The sequence below is a fragment of the Durio zibethinus genome, chromosome 12, assembly GCF_047325235.1.
Source record: "Durio zibethinus cultivar Kanyao isolate XHJ-2024 chromosome 12, ASM4732523v1, whole genome shotgun sequence".
NCBI classification, from domain to species: domain Eukaryota; kingdom Viridiplantae; phylum Streptophyta; class Magnoliopsida; order Malvales; family Malvaceae; genus Durio; species Durio zibethinus.
In genome coordinates this window covers 12,955,593-12,981,452 of record NC_143173.1, presented here as the reverse complement: position 1 = coordinate 12,981,452, position 25,860 = coordinate 12,955,593, and the positions used below count along the sequence as shown (strand labels likewise).

The window sequence follows — 25,860 nt, the reverse complement described above, 5'->3', positions numbered from 1 at the left end:
CGTCGGATTAATTAAAGAAAAAAAAAATCAAAATCAGCCAAGTAATTAATTATCGGAAATTATTCTCAATTGACTCTAATACTTTTAGCAGAAAATTGAGAAAATTCCCTCACCTCAGGAGTATGCAAGAAAAACTACTGTTTCACTTGCAGAGGCTCCGTCGTCGGATTAATTAAAGAAAAAAGAAAAAAAAATCAAGATCAAAATCAAAGTCAAATAAAAAAAATTCAAAAAAAAAAAAAAAAAAAAAAAAAAAACCTGGAGCGGCTCGGATCGCGGCTCGGCTTGGTTCGGCTCGGCTCGGCTCAGCTCGGCTCGGAGGGGCTGAAACGCGCGGGTCAGAAAGCGGGTCGACGCTTCGGGTCGGGTCGGGTTCGGCAAAACGCGCGGATCCTCTTATTAACTTAAAGCCAAAACGACGTCGTTTTGGGAGGGTATAAAAGGCACCTTCCTCCGTTTTTCAGCAGACCGTTCCTCCCCTCTCTCTCTCTTCTTCCCTTCTTCTCTGCCTTCTCTCTAGAATTTGAAGAACGCCGGTGCCGGATTCTGAAAATTTCGCCGGAATCTGGGAATTTCGCCGGAAATTGGCCGGAAGTTGGCCGGATGGTCGCCAGTTTCTGGGATTCTCCGTCGGAAACTGGGTCTGTCGCCGGAAACTTCAAAGTTCGCCGGAATTGTCGCCGGAAAATTCAAAAGTCGCCGGAATTTTCGTCGGAATCTGGAAATTTCCCAGAAATTTCCAGAAAATTTTTTCGCCAAATTTTTCTAAAAAATTTTTCTCACTGCCAGAACACTCCTAAACTTTTCCTTAGCTCTCTAAACACCCCTATTCTCTCAATCAGTAGCTTTTGCTTCTGTTTTCTGTGTGTTCTTCATCTGTTCCAAAGGGTCCTTTATATAGGGGTTGATCAGGAGTTTCTGATCAATCCCAACTCCTCCTTGGACGAGAATTCAGTCTTTGAATCCAATTGGACTCTCTTGATTGAATTCCCATTCCCAGTAGGATTCTCCAGCTTCAATCTTAGCCCTCCAAAATCAAAAATAAAAAAATACTAGATAATAATCAGATAAACGGGAAAAAGAAGAAGAAAAAAATATTAACAGATAATTTAAAATCCGAAAAAAAAAATATTACCAAAAAAAAATAATAATAATAATAATAATACATAAATTATAATATAATAATAAATATATAACTATATAAATAAAATACATATAAATCTATTCTAAATAAAAAAATAAATAAATACAGATATACATATATTAATAATAATAAATATAAAAATACAAAAGAAAAGAAAAAAAAAAGAAAAGGAAAAAAAAATAATAATAATAATACATGATTGAATTTGGCTTTACCCATTTGGGCCAGGCCCAATTGATCTGAGCCCGGACCCAATTGGGTGTCTACAGTTGTTATTAACACAATTTGTGGTTAAATGAGGCAACCCTGTTGTTAACCTCAATCTGAGTACTTCTTTGAAATGACTAAGAACTTACACAAGAGAATCAGTAAATCAAATAAATCAGCACGCACCAGGTATGGGTTGAAATTATGACTTTCTGCTCAGGAAACAGACGCTCTATCTACTGTGCTACAGGTGCCTTGTTTCATGGTTAGTATGCTTCCTTTAATGCTTCTTGCCGTTTTCCTTCTTGTAACAATTCATGTCAAAATAAAGAACCAAATGACTAAACTTTCTAACTCAGTAAGTTTATGAATAAGACAAGTGAATTCAGGTCTTGACTTCCAAAAAGCTTGTTTCTTGCAAATGAAAGAATGCCTAGGTAAATGGCTGCTTTGAGTGCTTTCAATCCTACTTTTCATCTCAATTATATTGACTAGAGATAATATGCTTTTATTAGGTCTAAAACACAAGAAAATAAACTTTTCTCCTCTAAAGGGTAACTTCCATTCCAAAAATAGAATGATGAAGCTTTGACAAAAGCAGCTTTTTCATCCATATTATAGAATGTCTCGTTCTATGATACAATGGTGGCAGAAGAAGATTCTTTTTTTTTGGGTTTTGTTGGGGGGGGGGGGGGGGGGGGGGGCATACTCACAGATCAGGGTTAGCATCAATCTTGCTGAAAAAATCTCCACCAACAGGATAAAAGGAACTTATCAATCTGTTTATGACAACATCTATATCCACATTAAAATACTGTGTGTATGACGAGATACTAAACACTCCCTTCCAGTTGTTTGGTGGCTGTTGTTCGAATACTTCTGCATATGATAGACAAAGGGATCATTAAACATTAAGGTTACTTCAATAACACTAAATAAAAGCATCACAATATTACCATCATGAACTACATCTAACTGCGACACCAGTAACTCAGCCACAATATTCTTAGGCGTTTTAGAATGTGGATGCAAAATCATTAGTCTATAACTCTACATTCCTAAGAAGAGACACGCACAAACACACAATGAAATAAACAAGGAGAGAATGCTCAAGGAAAGATCAAAAATATATACAGAACCACCAAAAGGATATATGCATCAGGAGAGGGTTCATTTCATAACATCCTTTTAACAATATTCACCATGGACTTCATTCCACATAAAGAAATTAGTAACTATGAAAATAACAGGTAACTATTCCATAAAGGAAAACATAAGAGTAAATTGCAATCTACACTATTCATTCAAACTTAAAGTGCATAAAAAATAACAACCTTCCTCGCTAAATTTCCCTAGCATACCGGATGTCACTTCCAATAAGTAAAACCTTTCAGTTCAATGACCAAATCTCCATATCTTAACACTAGGTGTCATGATTTTGAAAGTTTCTCTCTCCTTCAGTTATTATCTATTTGCGAAGAACAAAGTTTCCTTACTAAACTATTCTTTAAGACCTTTTTTTATTAAGAATAACTCATTAAGCCATCAATCATTGCAAATATCGCAGAATTTTCAATTTTATCACATCAATAGCGAAAATAATTACTTTCTAATCATAAAAGTACAGAGTAAGAAAAAGAAAGACCGATAAATTTAACAAAGTTTTTCTTATATGGCAAGAAAATAAATTAAAAGAAATAAAAAAAAAAAGAACATACCAGTTGGAGCTCCAAGAGTTTGATAACCTCGGCCGCCACCTCCTCCACCACCATTATTTGGCGGGAAAATTTGCATATTCGCTCCAGGAACTGCACCATTTCAAAATGAATATATAAAAACAAATTCACAATTACTGTAAACAAACAAACTTTTCCAAACACTGAAAATAAAACGAATAGTACCTGCATACGAGGCCTTCTTTTCTTCATTGACATCAGCCTGAGATTCGAATGAAATTTGAAATTAATTCACATGAAAAACGTCGATCTTGATGATTTGATTCAATAAAAATGAAATAAAACGCTATAAATTAACTGAAAATATAAAGGAAAAAAATATTAAGCAGCTTACGGGAACTGAGCCGAGTAAATGAGTTGTAGCAAGATTTGAATACGTGATTCCTCCATTGAAAATAAGAGATCGAACTGAGAAATTAACAGGAAGAGTGCTTTTTTTAAGAAAGAACTAGGGAATTATTTTTCAATGGAGAAAACGGTGCGTTTTGACGTAATAATGGAGATGACAAGGGAAGGAAAGTACACTACTGGGAGCTCTCTCTCAATCTTGGCACGCGCGTTTGGGAGAGCTTAGTATCACGCGTCCATCTCTTTTTGTTTTTCCAGCAAGGTTGACATGGTTTGGGTTAATAATGGGCCTTCTTGGTTGATTTTTTTGGTTTAAAAAAATGTTTGATGGGCTTTTTATTGACAAATAGGGCTACAAAACTTTAATCAACAGATCCAATTGATCCACTATATCCGTTTTTTAATCACTATCAATAAAGTTTCTTTTTCTTATTTATGAAATTATTTTAAAATATTTTGACAAACAATGTTTAAGTTTAATGAAATTTTGAGATATTTACTGAAAAAATCAAAATAATTAAGAAAAATAAAATAAAATTAAAACCATAAAACTTTAAATAATAGAAATATTTTAAAATATAAGAAATAAAAAATGAACATAAAATATCATATTAGAAACCCACTTGTCTCCAAACCTTTAAAAAAATTTAAGAATTAAGATATTCGCATATGTCTAAATAATTAGAAAATTTAGCATAAAAAATAAAATAATTTTCATGATTATTTGTTAATTTAGTTTATTGGTCTTGATTTTTACCATATAATTTTTCAAAATTGAGGATGTTTCGAGAAGGTTTGAGGCATATTATGGCTTTCCAAGAAATGAAATTAGAATGGATGAAAAGAATTCAAGTGCTTTAAAACATGAATGCTTTCGGTTAACCTTTACATGTTATTCTATAGGCTTTAATGCTTGCTTTAATTTGTATCTATCATTTAATTGGCTTTATCATGACTTTGACGCTTGATGGAACATGTGCCAGTCATGGTAATTGCTTTGAGTTAGAAACATGCTTAGATATGTTTTCTTAGATTTATAAAATTTAATATCCATGTGATGGAAAACATCATAAATGCTTTTGAAGTTCATAAAAAAACAAGTGTGCTGGGGGATTGATTACAGTTCAAGTGCTTTAAACAACTTAATTATAGGAGGAACATATTGCTCTTTCAACGTCCTAATGACTTCAATGAAGGGATAATCTACCATGAGTTGTTTCTTATGAATCGAGCCATTAAGTGACTATTGTTCCTTTGAAACATTATTTGTGGTTATGAAATTGAGTCAGGCATACCTACCATGAGTTGTTTCTTATATGACAGTGAACATTTTTTTTTAGATTAATCAAGAAATGAGGTTGAATCTTCCTATGCGCTTATTCTTCTACCTACATTTATGTTTGTGCAATTGACAACAGCATCGGTTCACTGTCTTTTCCAAGTGAGGCAAACTCTCTATGCTTTTCGACAGCCTGCTAATGGGCTTCCAAGCTTCTGGGGACTTCAGATCCGAATGAAGTATTGTTTTTGTAACAAGCTGAGACAAATCCAACAAAAACATTACATCAGATCAGAATTTTGAATTTTGCCCACATTCTTTTTTCTCCAATGTGTGCTTCTTCCAATATGCCAAATACATTTTGGAACAATTTTGCAGATTGGATTAGTAATTTCTTTGGCTTTTTTTTTTTTTTTATGAGTTGTGATTCTATAATTGATTTTGCCTAAAGCTAACCTTTTGATGATGCAATCCCTGAAAGACTGCCACAAAATAGACTAACCAGGGCCGTGGAATCATGGGGCCTGATAAAAAGTTAATTATAAAAAGGATAAAGGAATTGTGCTTAGAAAAGGATGATCTATGAAACAATCATCACAAGATGAGTAATCACCTTTGTGACTGCCGGAAAGACATCACGCTCTCATATACTGAAAAGCTAATTGCTATGCTGGACCCAACACCTAAAAGTGTTGCTCCAAGTCCCTTGTATAGGCCCAAAACACCCTTCTCTTTGCATAATGTTTGTTAAGCGTGCCAAATACCTCTGTAGTACGTAACATTTGTTGGTTGCATAGCAAACATACAGTGTAAAATATTCAATAATTGTCCTCGCTACTATCAGGGTTGGGTTAATCCACCAACATCAGAAGACTAAAGACAGTGAAGAAATGATGGAATAAACACAGTAATAATAGTAAGCAGACCCACCACAAAAACAAAGGTACACAACTTTTGAATAAAGAGAAATGGCAGAGGCTTTTGTGTCCTTCGCCATTGAAAGGATCTAGGATTTACTCATTCATGAAGCAGGGGAAATGCAAATAAAACAAGAAAAGACGAGGCAACTTCTCTATGGAATTAAATTATTAATATTAGGTAGCCTGTTAACTACTATTCAATTTTAAAATGCCTTTTTTTTTCTTTAATTTTCTAGTGACCATGTTTAATGGAAAATGCAAGAGCATTATGGCTAGGCTGCAAATATTTCTTATTAATTTTGCAGTCTTTTAAATGATTATATATTTCATTATATATTTGTCGGTTGCATAGCAAAACAAAAATATTTCATTCTAGCTTTCTCTTCTAAGTTATTTGGTTATTGAGAGAAAAAAATTAAAAAAAAAAAATTTCTATGATATTCAAGAGCAAGACAAATTCCACATTGTTTTGTGTTATTGAAAGCTTTGGGTTTATGCTTAATTTGTGCTACAAATCGAAAAAAAAAAATCTAAAGACAATTGAAAAAGATGTAGAAATTGAGATTTAATAATGTAAAATCATGAGTAAATACTGAAAAAATTAAAGATTAATCTATATGATAATTTTTTTACTTGTTAATTAAAGTTTGATATTTATTGAAAGTATTTTAAAAATAAAATTTTGAATGTATTTAATTGAAGTCAAAAAATACATTTTATATATTATTTAAAAAAAAAGAAATTAGATTTAGATAAAACTTAAAATACCATTAATTGTGTTATTTAAAAAAAACTTAATTTCATCTCGTATTGTATAATTCTTAATTGAATTTATATTTAATATATTATTAATATATAAATTTTATATATTATCAACAAATTAAATAATATTATTTTATTAATAATTAAATATAACTTTTTATTAACCTTTAAAATAAATAAATTAAATTAAATTTTTAAAAAAATTATTAATAATTAATTGATATTATTTAATTTATTAATAATATATAAAATTTATATACTAATAATATATTCTATCAAATATAATCTCTACGTACGTTAACTGTTTTTAATCTTTATTACCGATGTTTTTTTTTTTAATGAAATCAATGACTTTTGGATCTTTAATAATTGTCCTTTCAATGATTCTTCTTTTAATGAAATCAATGACTTTGGGATTTTTAATTATTATCCTTTCTAACTAGTTCTACTAAAATTATCATGATTGGATATGATAAAATTAATAAAATATATATATATATATTATTTAGGATTTAGTAGCGATATATTTGTTCAAAAAAATTTGTGGATAGATTTACTGTGTTGAATTCTGAAGATGTTTCATGTCAGCTTTTCTCAAGTTTACGTCAAATTCTCTATTGATTGGTTTGACGAATAAAAAATGACAAATTCATGTCAACATCAATATCGGTCATGTATTATTGATTTTGTTTTTTGGTTGAGAGTTTCCCACACTACTTTAAAAATATGTCAGGAAACATAGGACAGAACAGTCCTAGTCTCTGACAGACAAGCACCTACACAAATATTAAATATATTTTTTTTTATTTTAAGAATTAAATATTTGTTTTTTGTGTCAACCACAAAACATTGGAATTTCATTATGAAAGAGATAATATTTACATGCATTCTATTTTCCATTTCACCAAATTATTATGTAATTAATGAAGTAATGCATAAGATAATTCATTTAATTTTTTATAGCATCTATTCATGTAAAAAAGTGAGTTATTTAAACAATATATCATATCAAAATTGTCGATTTTTCATTTAAATTTTTATAACATCTGGTTGTGTGAGAAAGTGAGTTGCTTAAACATTATATCATATCAAAATTTTCGATTTTGTCCACTTTTTTTCTCTTTAGCGTGTGCTTCATCCCATATGCAAATTTTTCTTCGACTATTCACTAAGCTTTGGACTTTCATATCTCAACAATTAATACTTGATATGAGAAGCCTTGCATGGAATTTTGACAAAAAATTGTAATGACCAATTCAAAGGGGATGAGTTGGTTGGAGAAGTAATGTGAGGGATAGCTAATTTTACTTCAAATCCCTTTATCTCAATATAAATATATATATATATATATGTAAGTTCATGATTAATTAAATATTCAAAAAAAATATTTTAATTTTATTTTGTAATTTTTATTACATAAAATATTTTTATTTAAATTCTTTTTAAAAAATCATAATTTGAGAATAAAAAATTTTGTAAATATTAAAATTTGCAAATTTATTTATTGAAATATCACTATAATTCTATAAACTAATTTAACTTCGAATTTAATATTTTAACAAAAATTTTATTATATTTTTTATGGGGAGTCACAAATTATAAAAGATATTTAGAAGTATAGTAGAAATGCTCAATCAATTTTGCTTGCCGTAGTCAGTTCATCAAAACTCCTATAATAACAGAAGATTACACCCACTAAAATAAAATAACACAGTAAATAATATTCAATAATTATTCCCTCTTTTTTTTTCTCTGTGGGTCTTCAATAATTGTCCTTCGTTACAATTAAAATTTCAGGGTTGGGTTAATCCACCGACATCAGAAGACTAAAGTCAGTGATGATATAATTACATATACTTCTCGTTCCTCTATTCAATTGGTTTTGCATGACAACGTTTAGTGAAAACGAAAGTATAGAATAGAGACTCCTTGTCCTTTTGCTTTCCTGTACAAAGTTAAATGGTCACCAGGCTCACCACAATGCCAAGTTTTACAATTTTTGATAAAAGAGAAACACTTCCGGCTAATACATAGGAATTAAAAATATTAAACAGATTCAGGCAGATCACTTGTAGTCCTATAGAAAGAAAAGTACTTTAGACTCTGTTTTGAAGAAAATCGCATCTGTTAAATTCGAAACGTATTAAATATGAATTGTTTTATCATTTTTAAACATGTCAATTGATCATTGTACTTTCTTAAAAAGCAGAGTAATACAGTAAAAAATTCAATAATTATCCTTTGCTATTAATAAATTTTCAGGGTTGGGTAAATCCACCAACAGCAGAAGATTAAAGAAAGTGATGATATAATTACATATGCTTCTTTTTCTTGTATTCAATTGATTTTTCAGGACAAAGTTAGTGGAAATGAAAGTAAATAATAAAGATTCTTTCTTGTTTTGCTTTCCCGTCCAATGTTTAATAGTCAGCAGGTCCACCAAAAAGACCAAGGTTGACAACTTTGATAATAGAGAAATGGCAGAGGCTTTTGTTTCCTTAGCCATTGAAAGGATCTAGGATTTACTCATTCGTGAAGCAGGAGAAATGCAAATAAAACAAGAAAAGACGAGGCAGCTTCTATATGGGATTGAAATATCAATTTTAGGTAGCCTGTTAACAATTATTGAACTTTAAAATGCTTTTTTTCTGTAATTTTCTATAGCCAATGGCCATGTTTAATGGGAAATACAAGAAGATTATGGTTAGGCTGCAAATATTTCTTATTAATTTTGTAGTCTTTTAAATGATTATATATTTGTTGGTTGCATAGCATAACATAAGTATTTCATTCTAGCTCACTCTTCTAAATTACTTGCTTATTGAGAGAAAAAAATTAAAAAAGAGCAATTTGTCTATGATATTCAAGGACAGGACATATTTCACATTGTTTAGTGTTATTGAAGCTTTAGGCTTATGCTTAATTTGTGCTGCAAATTAGAAAAAAAATCCAAAGATGAAAATATTGAAGAAATTGAAATTTGATTATGTAAGTTCATGATTAAATACTGAAAAAATTAAACATTTATCTGTACGGATTTATCTAAATGATAAATTTTTTTAATCTGTCACCAAAGTTTGATAATTGTTGAAAGTACTACAAAATGAAATTTGTGAATGTATTTAAATATTGTCTAAAAATACATTTTAAATATTATTTGAGAGAAACAAAATTAGGTTTAAATAAAACTTAAAATACTCATATCATATTATTTAAAAAATAATAATTTCATATTCTATTGTGTAATTATTAATTGAGTATATATTTAATATATTTTTAGTATATAATTTTATATATTATCAATAAATTAAATGATATTATTTTATTAATGATTAAATATGAATTTTTATTAATTTTTAAGATAAATAAATAAATTTTAATTTTTTAAAAAATTAAATAATAAATTAATATTATTTAATTATTAATAATATTAAAATTTTATATATTAATAATAAATCAAATATAATTTTTTACCTTACTTTTTTTTTAATCTTTATCACCAATAATTATTGGATCTTCAATAATTGTCCTTTCACGCTACGATTATTACAAAATTGTCTTGATTGGATATGACAGAATTAGCTTGTCAGCTTCAACATTTACATTGACAAGGAACGGACACTCATCGACCTAGTGAAACGTGTCATTAATTCTTCACGCCTCTTTTGCTAATAGTTGTGCTACCGTATTTGCTTCCCCTTTATTATGCATGCATTCCCATGACAGAAAAGATGCAAGCCCTAGCCTAACTTCAGTGATGAGATTGCCAGTTATGGACAGGTCCTCCTCGTGCTGTAGTATCTGTCGAACCACCCCCAGAGCATCTTCTTCTATTTCAATTCTACTAACCCCATTTCAGCTGCAAACTTCACAGCTTCAACCGCAGCCCGGGCCTCGATCGAGTCTGGATCCCTACAACCTGGAACTAACTTGTGCATGGCTCCCATTACTTGCCCCTAATGGTGTTCATTGTTAAATATTTAGGATTTGGAACTGACATAATGGTTCGAGTAAAAAATTTGTGAATAAATTTATCCATTGTTGAACTCTAACGATGTTTCACATTAATTTCTTCCCAATTTCATCGGATTCTCATTGATTGATTTGATAAACAAAAAATGACAAACTCATGTAAATTTCAATATCAGCCATGCATTATTGATTTTTTTTTTTAAGTGAGAGTTTCCAACACTACTTTAAAAACGTAGAAAGAAAAAAGTTACCTGAAAAAGAGCTTTGAAAACCAAAGGACAGTAAAGTCTTAATCTATGACAGACAAGCACCTGTACAAATATTAAATATATTTTTTTTTATTTTAAGAATTAAATTAAATTCTTTTTTGTTTCAAAAACAAAATATTAGAATTTCATTACGAATGAGACAATAATTACATGCATTCTATTTCTCATTTTATCAAATTATTATGTAGTTAATGAAGTCATTCATAAGACAGTTCATTTAATTTTTTATAGCTTTTTTTTTTCATGTAGGAAGGGGAGTTTCTTAAACATTACATCAGATCAAAATTTTCCACTTTGCCTACATTTTTTTCTCTAGAGGGTGTTTCATCCCATTTGCAAACTACATTATGAAACCACTGACGGAGCTCGATTGAGTCATTTCTTCGGCTTTTCACTAAGCTTTGGGCTTTCGTATCTCAACAATTAATGCATGGCAAGACAAATTTTGCTTGAAATTTTGACAAAAGTTGTAAAGGACCAAGTCAAAAGGGAGGAGTTGACAGCAGAAGTAATGCGTGTGATATATATATATATAGCTAATTCTACTTCAAATATCTTTATATCAAATATATATCTAAGTTCATGATTAATTAAAAATTTGGATAAATATTTTAATTTTACTTTATAATTTTCGTTTACATAAAATATTTTCACTTAATTTTTAAATCATAATTTAAAATTTAAAAAAATGTAAAAAATATCTATCAATTTTGCTTGTTATTATCATCTTATCAAAACCCAATTACAAGTGTGAACAGAAAATTACATCTTTTTAAAAACAAAATAATACAGTAAACGATTTTCAATAATTGTCCCTTTTTTTTTTTCTGTGGGTCTTGTCCTTTGCTACTGTAAAGGAGATTCTTTGTCCTTTTGCTTTCCTGCCCACCACAGAGCCAAAGGTTCACCACTTTTGATAAAAGAGAAATACCGTGCCGGATAGAGCCATTCTCTTTGAAGTCCTAGAGAAAGAAGAGTAATTTGAACTCTGTTTTCGATGAGCATGAGAAATGGCAGAGGCTATTGTGCCCTTAGCCATTGAAAGGATCTAGGATTTACTATTCATGAAGCAGGAGAAATGCAAATAAAACAAGAAAAGCGAGGCAACTTGTCTATGGAAATGATATATCAATATTAGGTTGCCTGTTAACTACTATTCAACTTTAAAATACATTTTTCTTTAATTTTGTATAGTCAGTGATCATGTTTAATGGAAAATGCAAGAGGGTTATGGCTAGGATGCAAATATTTCTTATTAATTTTGTACTCTTATTGTAACGATTTGGGAATCGTCAGACACAAAGAATTTTTTTAAAAATCAAAGTAAATTGGAAAGTTATCACCAATTTTATTTAGAGTGTGATTGATCACCCAAAAGTTTATCTTTTCAATAAAATTGTAAAAGTGAGTTTAAAGTTTATCGAAAAGATGAATTTTAGTTTACGAAAATTAGGTTAAGTTCAGGAGTCGGTTACATGTAGAAAAGGATTAGCACCCCCACAACGCCCATAAATTGGTACCATTTAATTACGTGCTATTTTCGATGTTGGATAAAACTGATTTTAATTTGAAATTTAACATTAATTCCCTTTATTTGCAAAAATAAAATTTTACTAAAGCTCTTTATTTAGGAATATCAAGAAAATCTTGAAGTTAAAGAATTATTTTAAAATTTTTCAACATCTAGGCAGAATTTAAAATAACTCTTTTAGCTTAAGATTTAACACGATAATCCTTAAAATGAAATAACAGTCTTTATAGAAGATAATTGTTAGTGACTCTCCAACATCTAGGCAGAGTATCAAGAATTATTTCCTTCGAAATGTTATTTTTATTTTATTTTATTTTATAATATCACAAAAAAATTTTTCTTTTTTAAAGTATTATTCTTTTTTATTATAAATATTTTATCATCGAATAATAAATTGAAGAGAGAATAATGCAAACAATTATCGATGATAACATGCTAATGTATATACACTAATGAATGTTATGTAGGATGAGATGCAATTTCAAAATTGGATTCTTAAGTATAATGAGACCACTTCGACTCTCCAACATCTAGGCAGAGCTTAGATGCGACTGTTTATATTTAAGATCTCAATTTACTATTATACTTTTAATTTATTAATCTTATTATTAATGTGAATTAATAACTCGTGTGAAAAACTTAATGAAATGGAGTTTCCTAAATACCCCATCATTTAGGCAGCATTCGGGAACAAACCATTTCATGTGAGATTTTCACACGTATCCTTAAAGTTTTGAAATAGATTTAGGGTAAAATTTTAGGGTTTAAGTTTAGGGTTTAGGGTTTAATTAAAACGCGAACATCTCTAAAAATCTTCATCATCTAGGCAGACTTTCGGAGCAAGTTCAATTTTTTATAATTTTTGAAAACTAATTAAAAATTTCTTATATATTTTTTTGTGAAAATTTATTAATAATAATTCTCCAACATCTAGGCGAAATTATTTGTTTGAAAAAATATTTTTTATTCTCTCCAACATCTAGGCAGGAAAAATAAAAAACTTATTCAATTATTATTACTATTTAAACATTTTTAATACATATATATTTTTTAGTTATTATCTAATATTATTTTCATTTTATTATTATTAATAACAATTAGATATTTATCCTAATAAATTTAAACATTTATCATGCATAAATATAAAATAACAAAAATAATAATATATAAAAAAGTTAAAAAAAAATTTTTTTACCTGAATCGGACCGGTCAACGGTCCAGTCAACGTTGGTCTGGGCCGGTCTGACCAATGGTACCCACTGGCACTAGCCATTTCTTGTTTGTTTCTTCTTTCATTTGGATTTTCTGTTTGTTTTCTTTCTTTTTTTTTTAATTTTTTGATTTAAAATTTTGATTATTTTTTTAATTAATTTTAATTTTTTTAGATTATAAAAATGTAGACCCGGACGAAATTCGGTGTCTATAGCTGCCCTTTTTTGTACATTACTGAAAATCAGTAATAGGGCAAAGATAAAGACAACAATTTTGTCCGAAGCTAACTAACTAAATAAAAGCGATTGAGATTAAAACCATGAGTTGAGAAACTATAGGAATAACTGGGATTAAACCGCAAGTCAGAAAAATGACGTTAACTTGGATTGAATCATAAGTCCGAAATAAGAAGACCGGGATTGAACCACGAGTTAGAGGATAACAACAATCAAGATTAAACTGTGATTTTAAATTTAAAAAATCGAGATTAAACCGTGAATCGGAGGATAAAAAGATCGAGATTAAATCGCAAGTCAAAAAATAACAACAATCGAGATTAAACTACGACTTTGAATTAAAGAGATCAGGATTGAACCGTGAATTGAAGGATAACAACAATCGAGATTAAACTGTGACTTTGGATTAAAAAGATCGAAATTGAACAGCGAATCGGAGAATAAAAAGATCGGGATTAAACCACAAGTCAAAGGATAACAACAATCGATATTAAACTGTGACTTTGAATTAAAGAGATTAGGATTGAACCGCGAATCAGAGAATAAAAGATCAAGATTAAACTGCGAGTCAAAGGATAACAACAATAGAGATTAAACTGTGATTTTAAATTAAAGAGATCGGGATTGAACATCGAATCGAAGGATAAAAAGATCGGGATTAAACTGTAAGTCAAAAAATGATAACAATCGAGATTAAACTGTAACTTTGAATTAAAGAGATCGGGATTGAACCACGAATCGAAGGATAACAACAATCGAGATTAAACTGTGACTTTGGATTAAAAAGATCAAGATTGAACTGCGAATCAAAGAATAAAAAGATCGAGATTAAACCGCGAGTCAAAGGATAACAACAATCGAAATTAAACTGTGACTTTGAATTAAAGAGATCAGGATTAAACCGTAAATCGAAAAGATAAAAGATCGAGATTAAACCTCGAGTCAAAAGATAACAATAATTGAGATTAAACTACGATTTTGAATTAAAGAGATCGAAATTGAACCGTAAATCGGAGGATAAAAAGATCGAGAATAAATCGTGAGTCAAAGATTAAAGATGATTGGGACTGAACCGTAAGTCAGGGAAATATATAAGAATGAGTTGTGAGTTAAGAAATAGGAGATTGGGTACTCCATAGACCAACAGTTTTGATTTTAAAATTATGCTGACATACCATCTTCAAGGTCATCATCTTTGTTTCGAGAAAGAAAAATGTTGATTCTTCTTGATGTCTCATAAAGAAACCTTCTACGTAATTTATTGAGAGGCATGTAATGCATGCAATGATTATGATGAATAAAAAGATAAAAATGCCATCAACGAATTATATCATGCGTTTTATCCAGTTAATTCAACTTTTGGTTCAATTCTTTCAAACTTTAAAAGTTGCTTCTAGTAATCTAGTCCTTTTAAATCTTTCAATTTTTGACCAGAAGTCTTTATCTCATGACGGACCCATTTGGGTTTTAGTCGCTAAAAAATCTCTCTTTTTTTTTTATATTCTTTATCCCATTTCTCTTATTTGTCTTCAGCAATCAATCAATTTCGTTTTATTCTTTCTGCCTTCATATTACTATTTTTGTCATCCTCATATTAAATTCTCTTTTCAAGTGATGCATTGGTCTATTATGAACTTATCAGTCAATATCTTAATTTCAAATGACAAATGCAATGATTTCAGGTTTAATGTTGGGTGTGCAATAGGATCAGTAATAAGGTATTTTGGGTTTAGAAAGATAAGCCTTTCGAGACATAAAGAACAGTTAACTCAAAAGTATTTCAAGAATCAAATATCAATTCTCTAAATAATGAACATTTGGATGACCTCGACCTACTCAGACCAGGTCTTTTTCAAAAACTCGTTACATTTACGATCTTGTCACCTGTGATTTCATATGATCAATCCTTGTCCCACATCTGTGACCAATGAAAACTTGCCCTCTAAAAATCATTTCTTTTCATTCTGGTGACAATTCATCCATTCTGTGCCACTCTTTCATTCTCTGAAGAACTTTCTCTGAGCTTCACTTTCATTCAAGCTACCTTTTCAAGTTTTCAGCTCAAATGACCCCCTTTTGATTCAAACCGTCTTTTTCGAATTTTCAATATGAATCTCTTTCTTTTTTTTATTTTTTTGTATATATTTTTTCTTTTTTTAAGCAAAATATTTCTTGACAATGTCTGAATTTACAGGATTTCGTAATTCATCTCCGTCCATTTCTGTTAGGGTCAGAGCTATACTAGAAAAAGCCTTTTTTACCACATATGGATCTTCCCAATTGGGGGTCCATTTTTCTCTATTGTCATGCTGATATGACAAAATTCTTTTTAAAACCAATTCGCCCTCACGAAAGCATCGAGGTCGTATCTTTTTGTTATGTGCTCGCATGACTCTTCTTTGATACATTTGTCCATAACTGAGTGCTGAGAGCCTTTTCTCTTCAATAAAATTTAGTTGTTCGAAATGATCCTGAACCCATTCTGTCTCATCCAATTTTGTTTTCATCAACACCCTCAGAGAAAGAATTTCTACCTCAATCGGTAATACAACTTTCATCCCATACACCAGTGAAAATGGGGTGGCCCCTGTGGAGGCTTGGATTGATGTTCTATAGGCAAGCAAAGCAAAAGGTAACTTTTCATGCCAATCCTTATATGTGTCAGTCATTTTCCCTAATATTCTCTTGATGTTCTTATTCACAACTTCCACTGCACCATTCATTTTTGGACGATACGGTGCTAAATGATGATGCTTAATCTTAAACTGTGCACACAACTCTTTCATCATTTTATTGTTCAAATTGCTAGCATTATCTGAGATGATCTTTTTTGAGAGCCCATACTGACATATTATCTCTTTTTTTATAAATTTACATACCACTGATCGTGTAATACTAGCGTACGAAGTGGCTTCTACCCATTTTATAAAGTAGTCAATTATCACAAAGATAAATCGATGCCTATTTGAAGCTTTTGGGGTTATGGGTCTGATCACATCCATTCCCCATATAAAGAAAGGCCATGGTGATGCCAAGACGTATAGCGAAACTGGAGAATTATGAATTTTATCTGTATAAATTTGGTATTTGTGGCACTTTCTAGTATAACTGATGCAATCATTTTTCATTATAGACTAGTAGTAATTAGCTCTCATGATCTGTTTGACCATCATATGCCCATTAGCATATGTTCAACAAATTTCTTAGTGTACTTCTTCAAGTATCCTTCTTGCATCCACAGCATCGATGCATCTTAGTAAAATTTGATCTCGACTCTTTTTATACAGGACTTCTCTATCAAGCATAAAATCTGCTGCTAATCTTTGAATGATCATCTTATCATTTTTTAAAGCTTGCTCTAGGTAGTTTTGACACTTGATATATTATACAATATCGTGGTACCACGATTGTCGATCTATCTCTTCTTCCATATTTGAATAGTGGACTAGTAAAATTTTTATTTGTACTTTAATGGGCTGAATTCTCGTACTATTATTGAATTTGAACATTGCTGCCAAAGTAGCCAAGGCATTAGCAATCTGATTTTCTTCTCGGGAAACATACTGAAATTGAATCTCTTTAAAATGTTTCCTCAAGCCAGCTATGTGCCTTTGATATAACACTAGTTTCAAGTCTCTGGTCTCTTATTCACCTTTTAGTTGATAAATTACCAAAGCTGAATTCTCATATACTTCTAGTGTTTTAATTTTCTTTTCAATAGCCATCTGTAACCTCATGACACATGCTTCATATTCAGCAACATTGTTTGTGCAGTTGTAATCTAACCTTGTGGTACAGAGGTAGTAATTTCCTTCTGGGGATATCAGCACTGCTCCAATGCCATGCCCCATTATATTGGATGCCCCATTATATTGGATGCCCCGTCAAAAAATATTTTTCATATTTCTCTTGCAGTCTCTTTATCTTCATCCTGTAAGATTGCCATCAAATTTTCATCTGAAAACTCAAACTTCATTAGTTCATAATCTTTCGTAGTTCGATCAACAAGAAAATCGATAATTACACTCCCTTTTATGGATTTTTGCATCACATACACAATATCATATTCTGAAAGCATGACCTGCCATCTCGCTATCCTATCTGACAAAGACGGTTTCTCAAAAATGTACTTGAGGGGATCCAATTTCGAGATTAGCCATGTTGTATGGTAAAGCATGTATTGTTTGAGTCTATGAGTAGTCCAAGCTATGACACAACATATTTTTTCTATTTGAGGGTACTTAGCCTTATACTCCGTAAACTTTTTACTCAAATAGTAGATAGCATGCTCTTTCTTGTCAGTTTTATCTCTCTGCCCCAATACATACCCCATCAATTTTTCTTGAACTATCAGATATAAAATCAATAGCCTTCCTGCAACTGGTGGAACCAACACCAGTGGGCTTATCAAATACTCTTTAATCTTTTCAAATGCATTTTGGCATTGTTCATCCCATTCATCAAGATTATTTTTATGAAGCAACCCGAAGATTGGATCATATCTCGAGGTAAGTTGAGATATGAAATGAGAAATATAATTCAATCACCTCAAAAAGCCTCTCACTTCCCTTTGCGTGCATGGTGTTGACAACTCTTGAATAGTTTAAATTTTATCAAAGTCTACTTTTATATCTCTTTCACTGACTATAAACCCTAACAATTTTCTAGATTTAACAGTAAATGTGCATTTGATTGGATTTAACTTGAGCTGATATCTTCATAATCTTTCAAAAAGCTTTCTGAGATTATTAACATGATCTTCACTTTCTTGAGACTTAGCTATCATATCATCAATATATGCATCTATCTCTTTATGCATCATATCATCAAAAAGAGTGACCATCGCCTTTTGATATGTGGCACCAGCATTCTTTAGCCCAAAAGGTATAACTTTATAGCAAAACGTGCCCCATATTGTCACAAATGTAGTTTTCTCCATATCTTCACAAGTCATTTTGATCGATTGTAGCCAAAGAACCCATCCATGAATAAAAAAGTGAAGTGTTTAGTAGTGTTATCCACAAGGGTATCAATATGTGGTAATGAAAAATTATATTTTGGGCTAGCCCTATTTAAATCTCGATAGTCCACACACATTCTAACTTTTTCATCTTTATTGGAAATTGGGACTATATTGGCTACCTATTCAGGGTACTTGGCTACTTCTAAAAAACCAGCGTCAAATTATTTTTTTACTTCTTCTTTTATCTTTAGCAATATTTCTGGCTTCATGCATCTCAACTTCTGTTGTATTGGTCGACATTCTGGTTTTAAGGGTAATCTATACTCAACCACCTCTGTGCTAAGTCCTGACATATCCTGGTAGGACCATGAAAATACATCCATGTACTCTTGCAGTAGATTCATCAACTTTTGCTTCTCAATCGATGATAGTGAAATATCGATCCTAACTTCTTTCTTATTGTCATAATTTCTTAAATTTAATGGGTCAGTCGATTCTTGGTAGGGTTTTATAATTTTCTTCTCTTGTTTCATCCATTTCAATAGATCATAAGGTAAATCATAGTCTTGTGAATCAACTTCATTATCAAGCTTGCTAATGTGAGTCAAATTTTTAAAATCAAACCCGGTGTTATTGCTTTGGTCATCCATAATATTCATTATTAAAAAACCTGAAAATGAGTATAATCACAAATAAATATATATTGATCTTGGCAAAGGCAAAGAGAATTGTAACGAAAGAAAAGAAAAATAAAAAATAGAGAACATGGTATAGGTGAAATGCATTGCATTTATCATTTTATTAAGACAATGAAAATAAGCCCATACACTAAACCTCCGTATGCTCTTGGGCAGAAGCAATTGGAATTTTCGAGTTAAAAGGTTCAAGGCAACAAAAATGGTACACCATTCTTTGAGGCTCCTAAAAAGGAAAAAAGATCTCTTCATCTTTCATGACTCTTTCATTTGCTTCAACTTGAAGTTGTGAGAAAGCTTCTTCTAATCCCATTATCTGTCCCCCTTGTTCAACTTCTGTTGACCCAGTATACACATGCTCGACTGAATGAAAGTTTTCATACAAATAAACGAACACCATTTTTCCATCAATCGAATTTTATCCTTTGAGGTATGCCATTCTCTTTTCTTTCTTTTCTAGCATTACATTTTTTTTATCAGCAGCTGTAGGCTTATAGCCTAACCCTCATCTTTTTTTATTTTCAATCAGGCATGGTGCTCTTACGATTTCTTGTAGAGCTTTTTCTAAGCCTTGCTCGACTCGTTAACTCTTACCAGCAGTCTACTTAATCACCATATTCGTAGCTTTTGACAATTGAAGGATCGACATCCTTGACTTTTCTCTTATATAAGCAGTGTTTGCTACTTCAAAAGCTCTGAAAGAACATTCAATTGCTTCTTCTGTTGTCTCAACGTAGAGAGTTGTTAAAGTCTTTGTTATGAATAAGTCATCTTCACCATTCATACAAACTTATTTTCCTTCCATGACAAATTTTACCTTTTGATGTAGAGATGAAGGTACAGCTCTGATCATGTGAATCTAAGGTCTTCCAAGTAGATAACTATATACAGAAGTTATGTTTATTACTTGAAATATGATGTTGAAGGTACAAGAATTGATCTGTAATGAGATCTCTATATCGCCAATTACCTCTCTTCGCGCCTCGTCGAATGCTCTTATAATTATATGGCTATTTCGCATGTGAGAGGGATCCATTGTAAGCTTTGACAATGTTGTTAGAGGTATAACATTAATAGATGATCCATTGTCAATCAGCACTTTAGCCATAGTGTGGGACTTACACTTGATAGTAACATGTAAAGCTTTAACATTATCACGTCCTTTCGGAGGAATTTCATCATCATTGACAGTGATGAAATTAGGGGCTGTAATATTCCCAACCATGTGATCAACCTTCTCAACAAAAATATTATACTCGACATAAGCTTGGTTGAACACTTTCAGCAAAGCATTCCTATGCGGCTCAGAATTCAATAATAATGACAGTAAAAAAATACAAGCTAATAGTTTATTCAACTGGTCAACTACACTGTACTCACTATGTTTGATGATCTTTAGAAACTCACAAGCTTCTTTTTTTGATACGGGTTTGTTAACTTGCACTTTCGAGCTTATCGTCGATTGAAAATCTTGGCTTTCCCTTGTGTCTTTTTCTCATATCTTGCCTTTTTCTTTCCTGGCCCTTTCTGACATTTCAAGAGTGTAAATTCGACCACTTCGGGTCATTCCTCCTATGCCCGTTATGTTGGCAGTATTTTCTGCACTTGAATTATTCGAGGTCATATCAGGCCTTCGCATCACTATATCATAATCGTATCTCTATGGACTGCTTTGTCGGTCTGATAAGGTAATGGACTAAAAACATAAATGGTCATTGATGTCCTAGAAGAAAAGATGGTTTTCTCAGTTAGGGGTTCTGGTTTCTCATCATAGTAAACAGTGAGAGGTTTAGGGATAAAAGACTTGCCAGGATGTTCGTCGCCCACTGTATTTACACTATTTTCATCACATTCATCATAGAACTCAATGATGGCCTCATCCATCAAGCTCTGCAATATTTGCTTAAAGACCTTATAACTTTGGATCGAATGTCTAATTGTTTTCCCATGATATTTACAAAAATGGTCAGGGTCTTCATGACTTTCGTTGTCATCCAAAAATAATGGTTGAATCATGCCCGTCTCATACAAACAATCGTACACCCATTCAAAAGGGGTTCTCACTTCATCCGTGCAAATTTTGATCTTCACATATTTTTTCTTACCCATCATATTGATTTTTTCTTCGGTGTGATCCGGTAAAGGGTTTCCACTGACACTTGCTTGAATTTAGTATCAAAAGACAAAAGTCCATTTATCAAACCTTACACCTTGTGTTTAAATACCGTGTAATTTTCAGTAGAGTGTCCTATAACTCCGTAATGATAATCGCACTTGACGTTAGGATCATACCAACTTGGGTAAGGTAGTTTTAATGGTTTCACATAAGTAGGAGCAACAATGTGACCTCTTATTAACTGGGGGTACAATTCGGTGTAAGACATGAGAATTGGGTCAAAATGAGGTCTTTCTCAATTGTTATTATTCTGTGAGTTTCTTTGATTGCTGTTTGGATAGGTTGATCAGGTAAATGGTTGAACTAGAGGTACAGAGGTGTAATTGGATGGTTGAGGGCTAAAACTTGATCTGAATAACGATTGTTGGGGTGCTCGGTAATGGTATGGTTGTTGAGAGATTTGATTTGTGGCAGGGTAGTAAGGGAGTATGGATTATACGGGATAAAAGAATGGTGTGAGGGATTTCTGTGAGTGACAGTATGTGTCTCCTGCTCTTTCTTTCTTAAAGTTATTGTCTTCTTTTCAGACCCTTCAATTTTACCACTTTTGATAGCATTTTCTATCATCTCTCCTGAGATTACCATGTCAAAAAATTTTTCGTGGCATTTCTCACCAATCTGTCATAATACGGGGCCTTAGTGTATTGACGAATATCACAGTTATCTCTTTTTCAGTCAGTGACGGTTAGACCTAGGCTACTGCATCTCTCCATCAATGTGCGTATTTTTTGAAAGTTTTCATTAATTTTTTCTTCATATTTTGTAATGACAGCCTATCAGGGGCTGCATCCAAGACGTGCTTATACTGGGTAAGAAAAACTTTGGCCAAGTCTTTTAATGAATGGATCTTACTTTAATCTAACTACATATACCATTTAGCTGCTAAACCAGTCAAACTATCTTAGAAATAGTGTATCAATAGTTTGTCGTTATGGGTATGACCCGTCATCTTTTTATAAAATACGGTGATATGAGCAGAAAAACACTTTGCCCCATCGTAGTTCTCCAAATCTGAGGTCTTGAATTTTGATAGGATAACCAAGTCAGGCACTAGACTGAGCTCATTAGCGTCAATAACCCCATAAATGTCATTACCTTCAACCGCTTTGAGCCTCTTTTTGAGTTGGTTATACTTGTCTCAAATTTTTAAATTTATAATAGGTTCTGACATTTTAAAAGACTTCTCTTGTTCAACAGGGTCATCAAGATTTGGTACTATGATGGGATCGACTGGGATGGGTCCCGAATTGGTATTCAAGTGGGTCGGTTGTTGACTTGCAAAATGATTGACATAAGGGTATGGTTGTGCACTTGGTGGTTGTATGTGTATACCCTGAGGAACTTGAACCTAAACCTGAGGTGGAGTGAATCCCGGAGGGTATAATGACTTTTTCATATTAACCTCATCTCCTATCCTTGATACGTCAATGACTTCTTTTCCTTTCATTGATCCAATTAATAGTTGCCTTAAGTCAACCATTTGTGCTTCAATGTTTTGTTATATTTTCATCACTCTTTCTTGTATCTCTTTCTGTACCCTTTCGATCCTTTCAAATCTAGCTGTATTTTTTTCTTTTATGGCTCGAGTCTGAGAACGAGTATTATATCTATGCGAAATTGATGGATTTTGGTTTCTTGGCTTTGCTATCCTTGAACCTTAGTTTATTAACCATGAATTAGATCGCATGATATAATGTCATTGATATTGTTGTTAATATGAAAATGCATGCATGAAATGAATGAAATGCAAATTAGGATACTGTCTTGGATCGATTGAAACAAAAAAAAACTTTTCTTAACCATGGGAGTCTTTATACATCATCCAATAATTCTTGCATTAAAGTATAAAAATATTTGATTTGAGCATATTACTATCTGGCTTCATGCAAAAAGCATAGTAATCTTTGACTGTGGCCTTAGGTTGGTACAATCTCTCGTTCTAGTGCTTCTGCCTTTTCAACCATGTTGCTTATTTTTTGAACAGCTTTGTAGATTTGAGCAGTCAGATGTTCGATGTATTGCTGCATTTCTAAACTTTTTGCTCTTCACATCTCTCGAGCATCTACCTCCATATTACAAGTGCGAGCCCAATAATCTTTTCTCTCTTACCACTCAGTCAAAATCTTGTCTATGTGAGTCTGATTGCTTGTCAATTAAAGCTTCAAGCTTATTAATTCATGCACTAAGGTTTTTTTCTCATTTTGCAAATCAGAGTTTTTGTTTTGTTCCCTCTTTAGTTCAGCTTTTAGCTTCTTACTTTCTCTTTAGTGCATTGCTACCTTTTCAGAAGCTCTTGAAAGTTTTTTTTTCTATTCATGCTTTTCTTTAATGAATGTAAAGATCATTTCTTTGTTCTCTCGAGCTCTGTTCTTCCAATATTCCATCATATCTCGTAGTTCTTCCACATTCTTTTTGGATCCCTTCAAAGGTTTACTATCCAACCTTAATTTCTTATTTTTTTGACGCAGATTTTACAAATCCTCTTTCAATACTTTTCATTCTTTAGTCAACTTTTGTACTGCATCATCTCTCATCATCAAATCATACCTTAGTTGATTAACCTGATCCATCATAGCCATTTTTTCTTTCTCTAACCTTTTTTTTTCAATCTCAAACTCTCGCTGAACGATTTTAAGAGCTGATAATATCGATACTAAAACAGAAGCTGGTAACTGCTCTGAAATATTGACTGGTAGAGGCCTAATTTCGTTAACCTTTTTCATCATCCATGTAAGGTAACCTTCAGCAACATTATCTACGAATCTAGCTGGGCTCATTCGGTTGACCTACTTTCATGCTTTGATGATTTCACGAACCTTTTTCACATAATCGGGTGTTCCATAATCAAACTCAAATGAATCGAGCCTATGAGTCATAGGGATGAACTGTCGTGAATCATATTGTTTTTGAACCATAAAGGGCACGTAACTCACTACCCCAATATTCCTAACAAAGGTACCTATGACTCATCTTCACAACTATATAAGATAGCCATCGAAAACATCCATAGTGCCCTTTATATTACATCATCGCTAGTGAGCTTAAGAAAGAATGCCAACCATTGACCTTTTGTTGATGGAATGGTCTCAACCCCATTCTTTTCTTTCTTGTACTTTTCTATCTCTTTAACCTCTACTTGTATGATCTTGGCTAACTTCTTTCTATATCCGATAGTCTTATGCTCCTTTCAATAGATCTTATCTTGATTGGTAGACTCTATTCGGAGTAAAGAAGATATTCTTCGATCGTGGAGGCCAAGTATTCTTGGTTGAATACAAAGCATCGATAAGATGGATCTTAGAACTGTATTACGACTCTCATTAGTTGTTCATCAACCTTCACTAGCATAAGCAGTGTCACATCCTTATATTTCTTGGAAAAAGATTCTTTTCTCTCTATTCTTCACTGTTTCCAAATGACTTCCAATTCTGATATATTATTCTGACTGAGATCCATATGCACTGACTGTGGTAGCACCGATATGTGACCATCTACTAAGTAATCTCTTTCTTTCTCCTGAGTACCTTCTGAATAACTCTTGACCTCTAAGTAGCTCTTACACATAGACGACATCCTTTAGATTTTCTGAAAGTTTTTCTTGCTAAAGATTGGTCCAAAACAACATCTTCTAGAAATATGGTACCTATATGATGCATGCAACAAAATCGAGGACAACAAAACAAATCAATAATGTAAATAAAATAAATAAATAAAATGAGTAAATGAATTAGCAAGTATAACATACGTCATAACAGAATATACATAGTGTCCTAATCCAGGTAATTTTTTTGTAAAAGAGACAGTATGGCTCTATCCTAAAGTTGGACCTTACGGCTCACTATATGTCGGGTTAAGATTTACGTGTCTAAAGGTTCCCAGACTATTCCTCACATCATCGTTCGTTATAGACTAGCAAGGCTCCCCGATCCTCACCCATTGTAAGCTACTAACGGAATGGGTTCAATCTGAGTGAAAGTGTTTCACTAGCAAATGCGGAGGTTATTACCTCACGAGAGCATAGCTACTTCACTTCCTCTTAAAAGGGATAGAGCCCGGGTTTAGAGCTCATGCATGAATATGCAACGTGTGTGCAAAATAATGTATTAATTAAAATACCATAAACACAAAGTTAAAATAAAATAACAACTAACATACAATTTAGCTTATTCCTTAACATATATATTTTTTGAAAAATCAAAATAAAGCAGATTAAATGAAATGTAAAATAAAACCAATTAAATCCAACGATTCTTAATGGCGTATAATTAAAAGTTTTGGCTTGACTCTATTATTTATTCCTCAGTGAAGTCGTCAAGCTGTCATAACGGTTTTGGGACCGTCAGATGCAAATGATTTTTTAAAAAATCAAAGTAAATGGGGGAGTCACCACCAATCTTTGTTAGGGTGTGA

The 25,860-nt window shown here is 31.9% G+C and overlaps 1 protein-coding gene and 1 pseudogene across 1 annotated transcript; both read right to left on the bottom strand.

The window, feature by feature from the left end:
- The window catches only part of LOC111296758 (uncharacterized), a 71,384-nt pseudogene that overhangs the window by 31,054 nt on the left and 14,470 nt on the right, over positions 1-25,860 (bottom strand).
- On the bottom strand, positions 1,349-3,675 carry LOC111296779 (uncharacterized). Its single transcript, XM_022891230.2, has 6 exons — positions 3,668-3,675; positions 3,422-3,518; positions 3,253-3,289; positions 3,070-3,159; positions 2,065-2,230; positions 1,349-1,652 (listed from the first exon to the last, which is right to left on the bottom strand). Exons 1-6 carry the CDS (start codon positions 3,673-3,675, stop codon positions 1,568-1,570), a joined length of 483 nt encoding a protein of 160 aa, XP_022746965.2. The 3' UTR covers positions 1,349-1,567.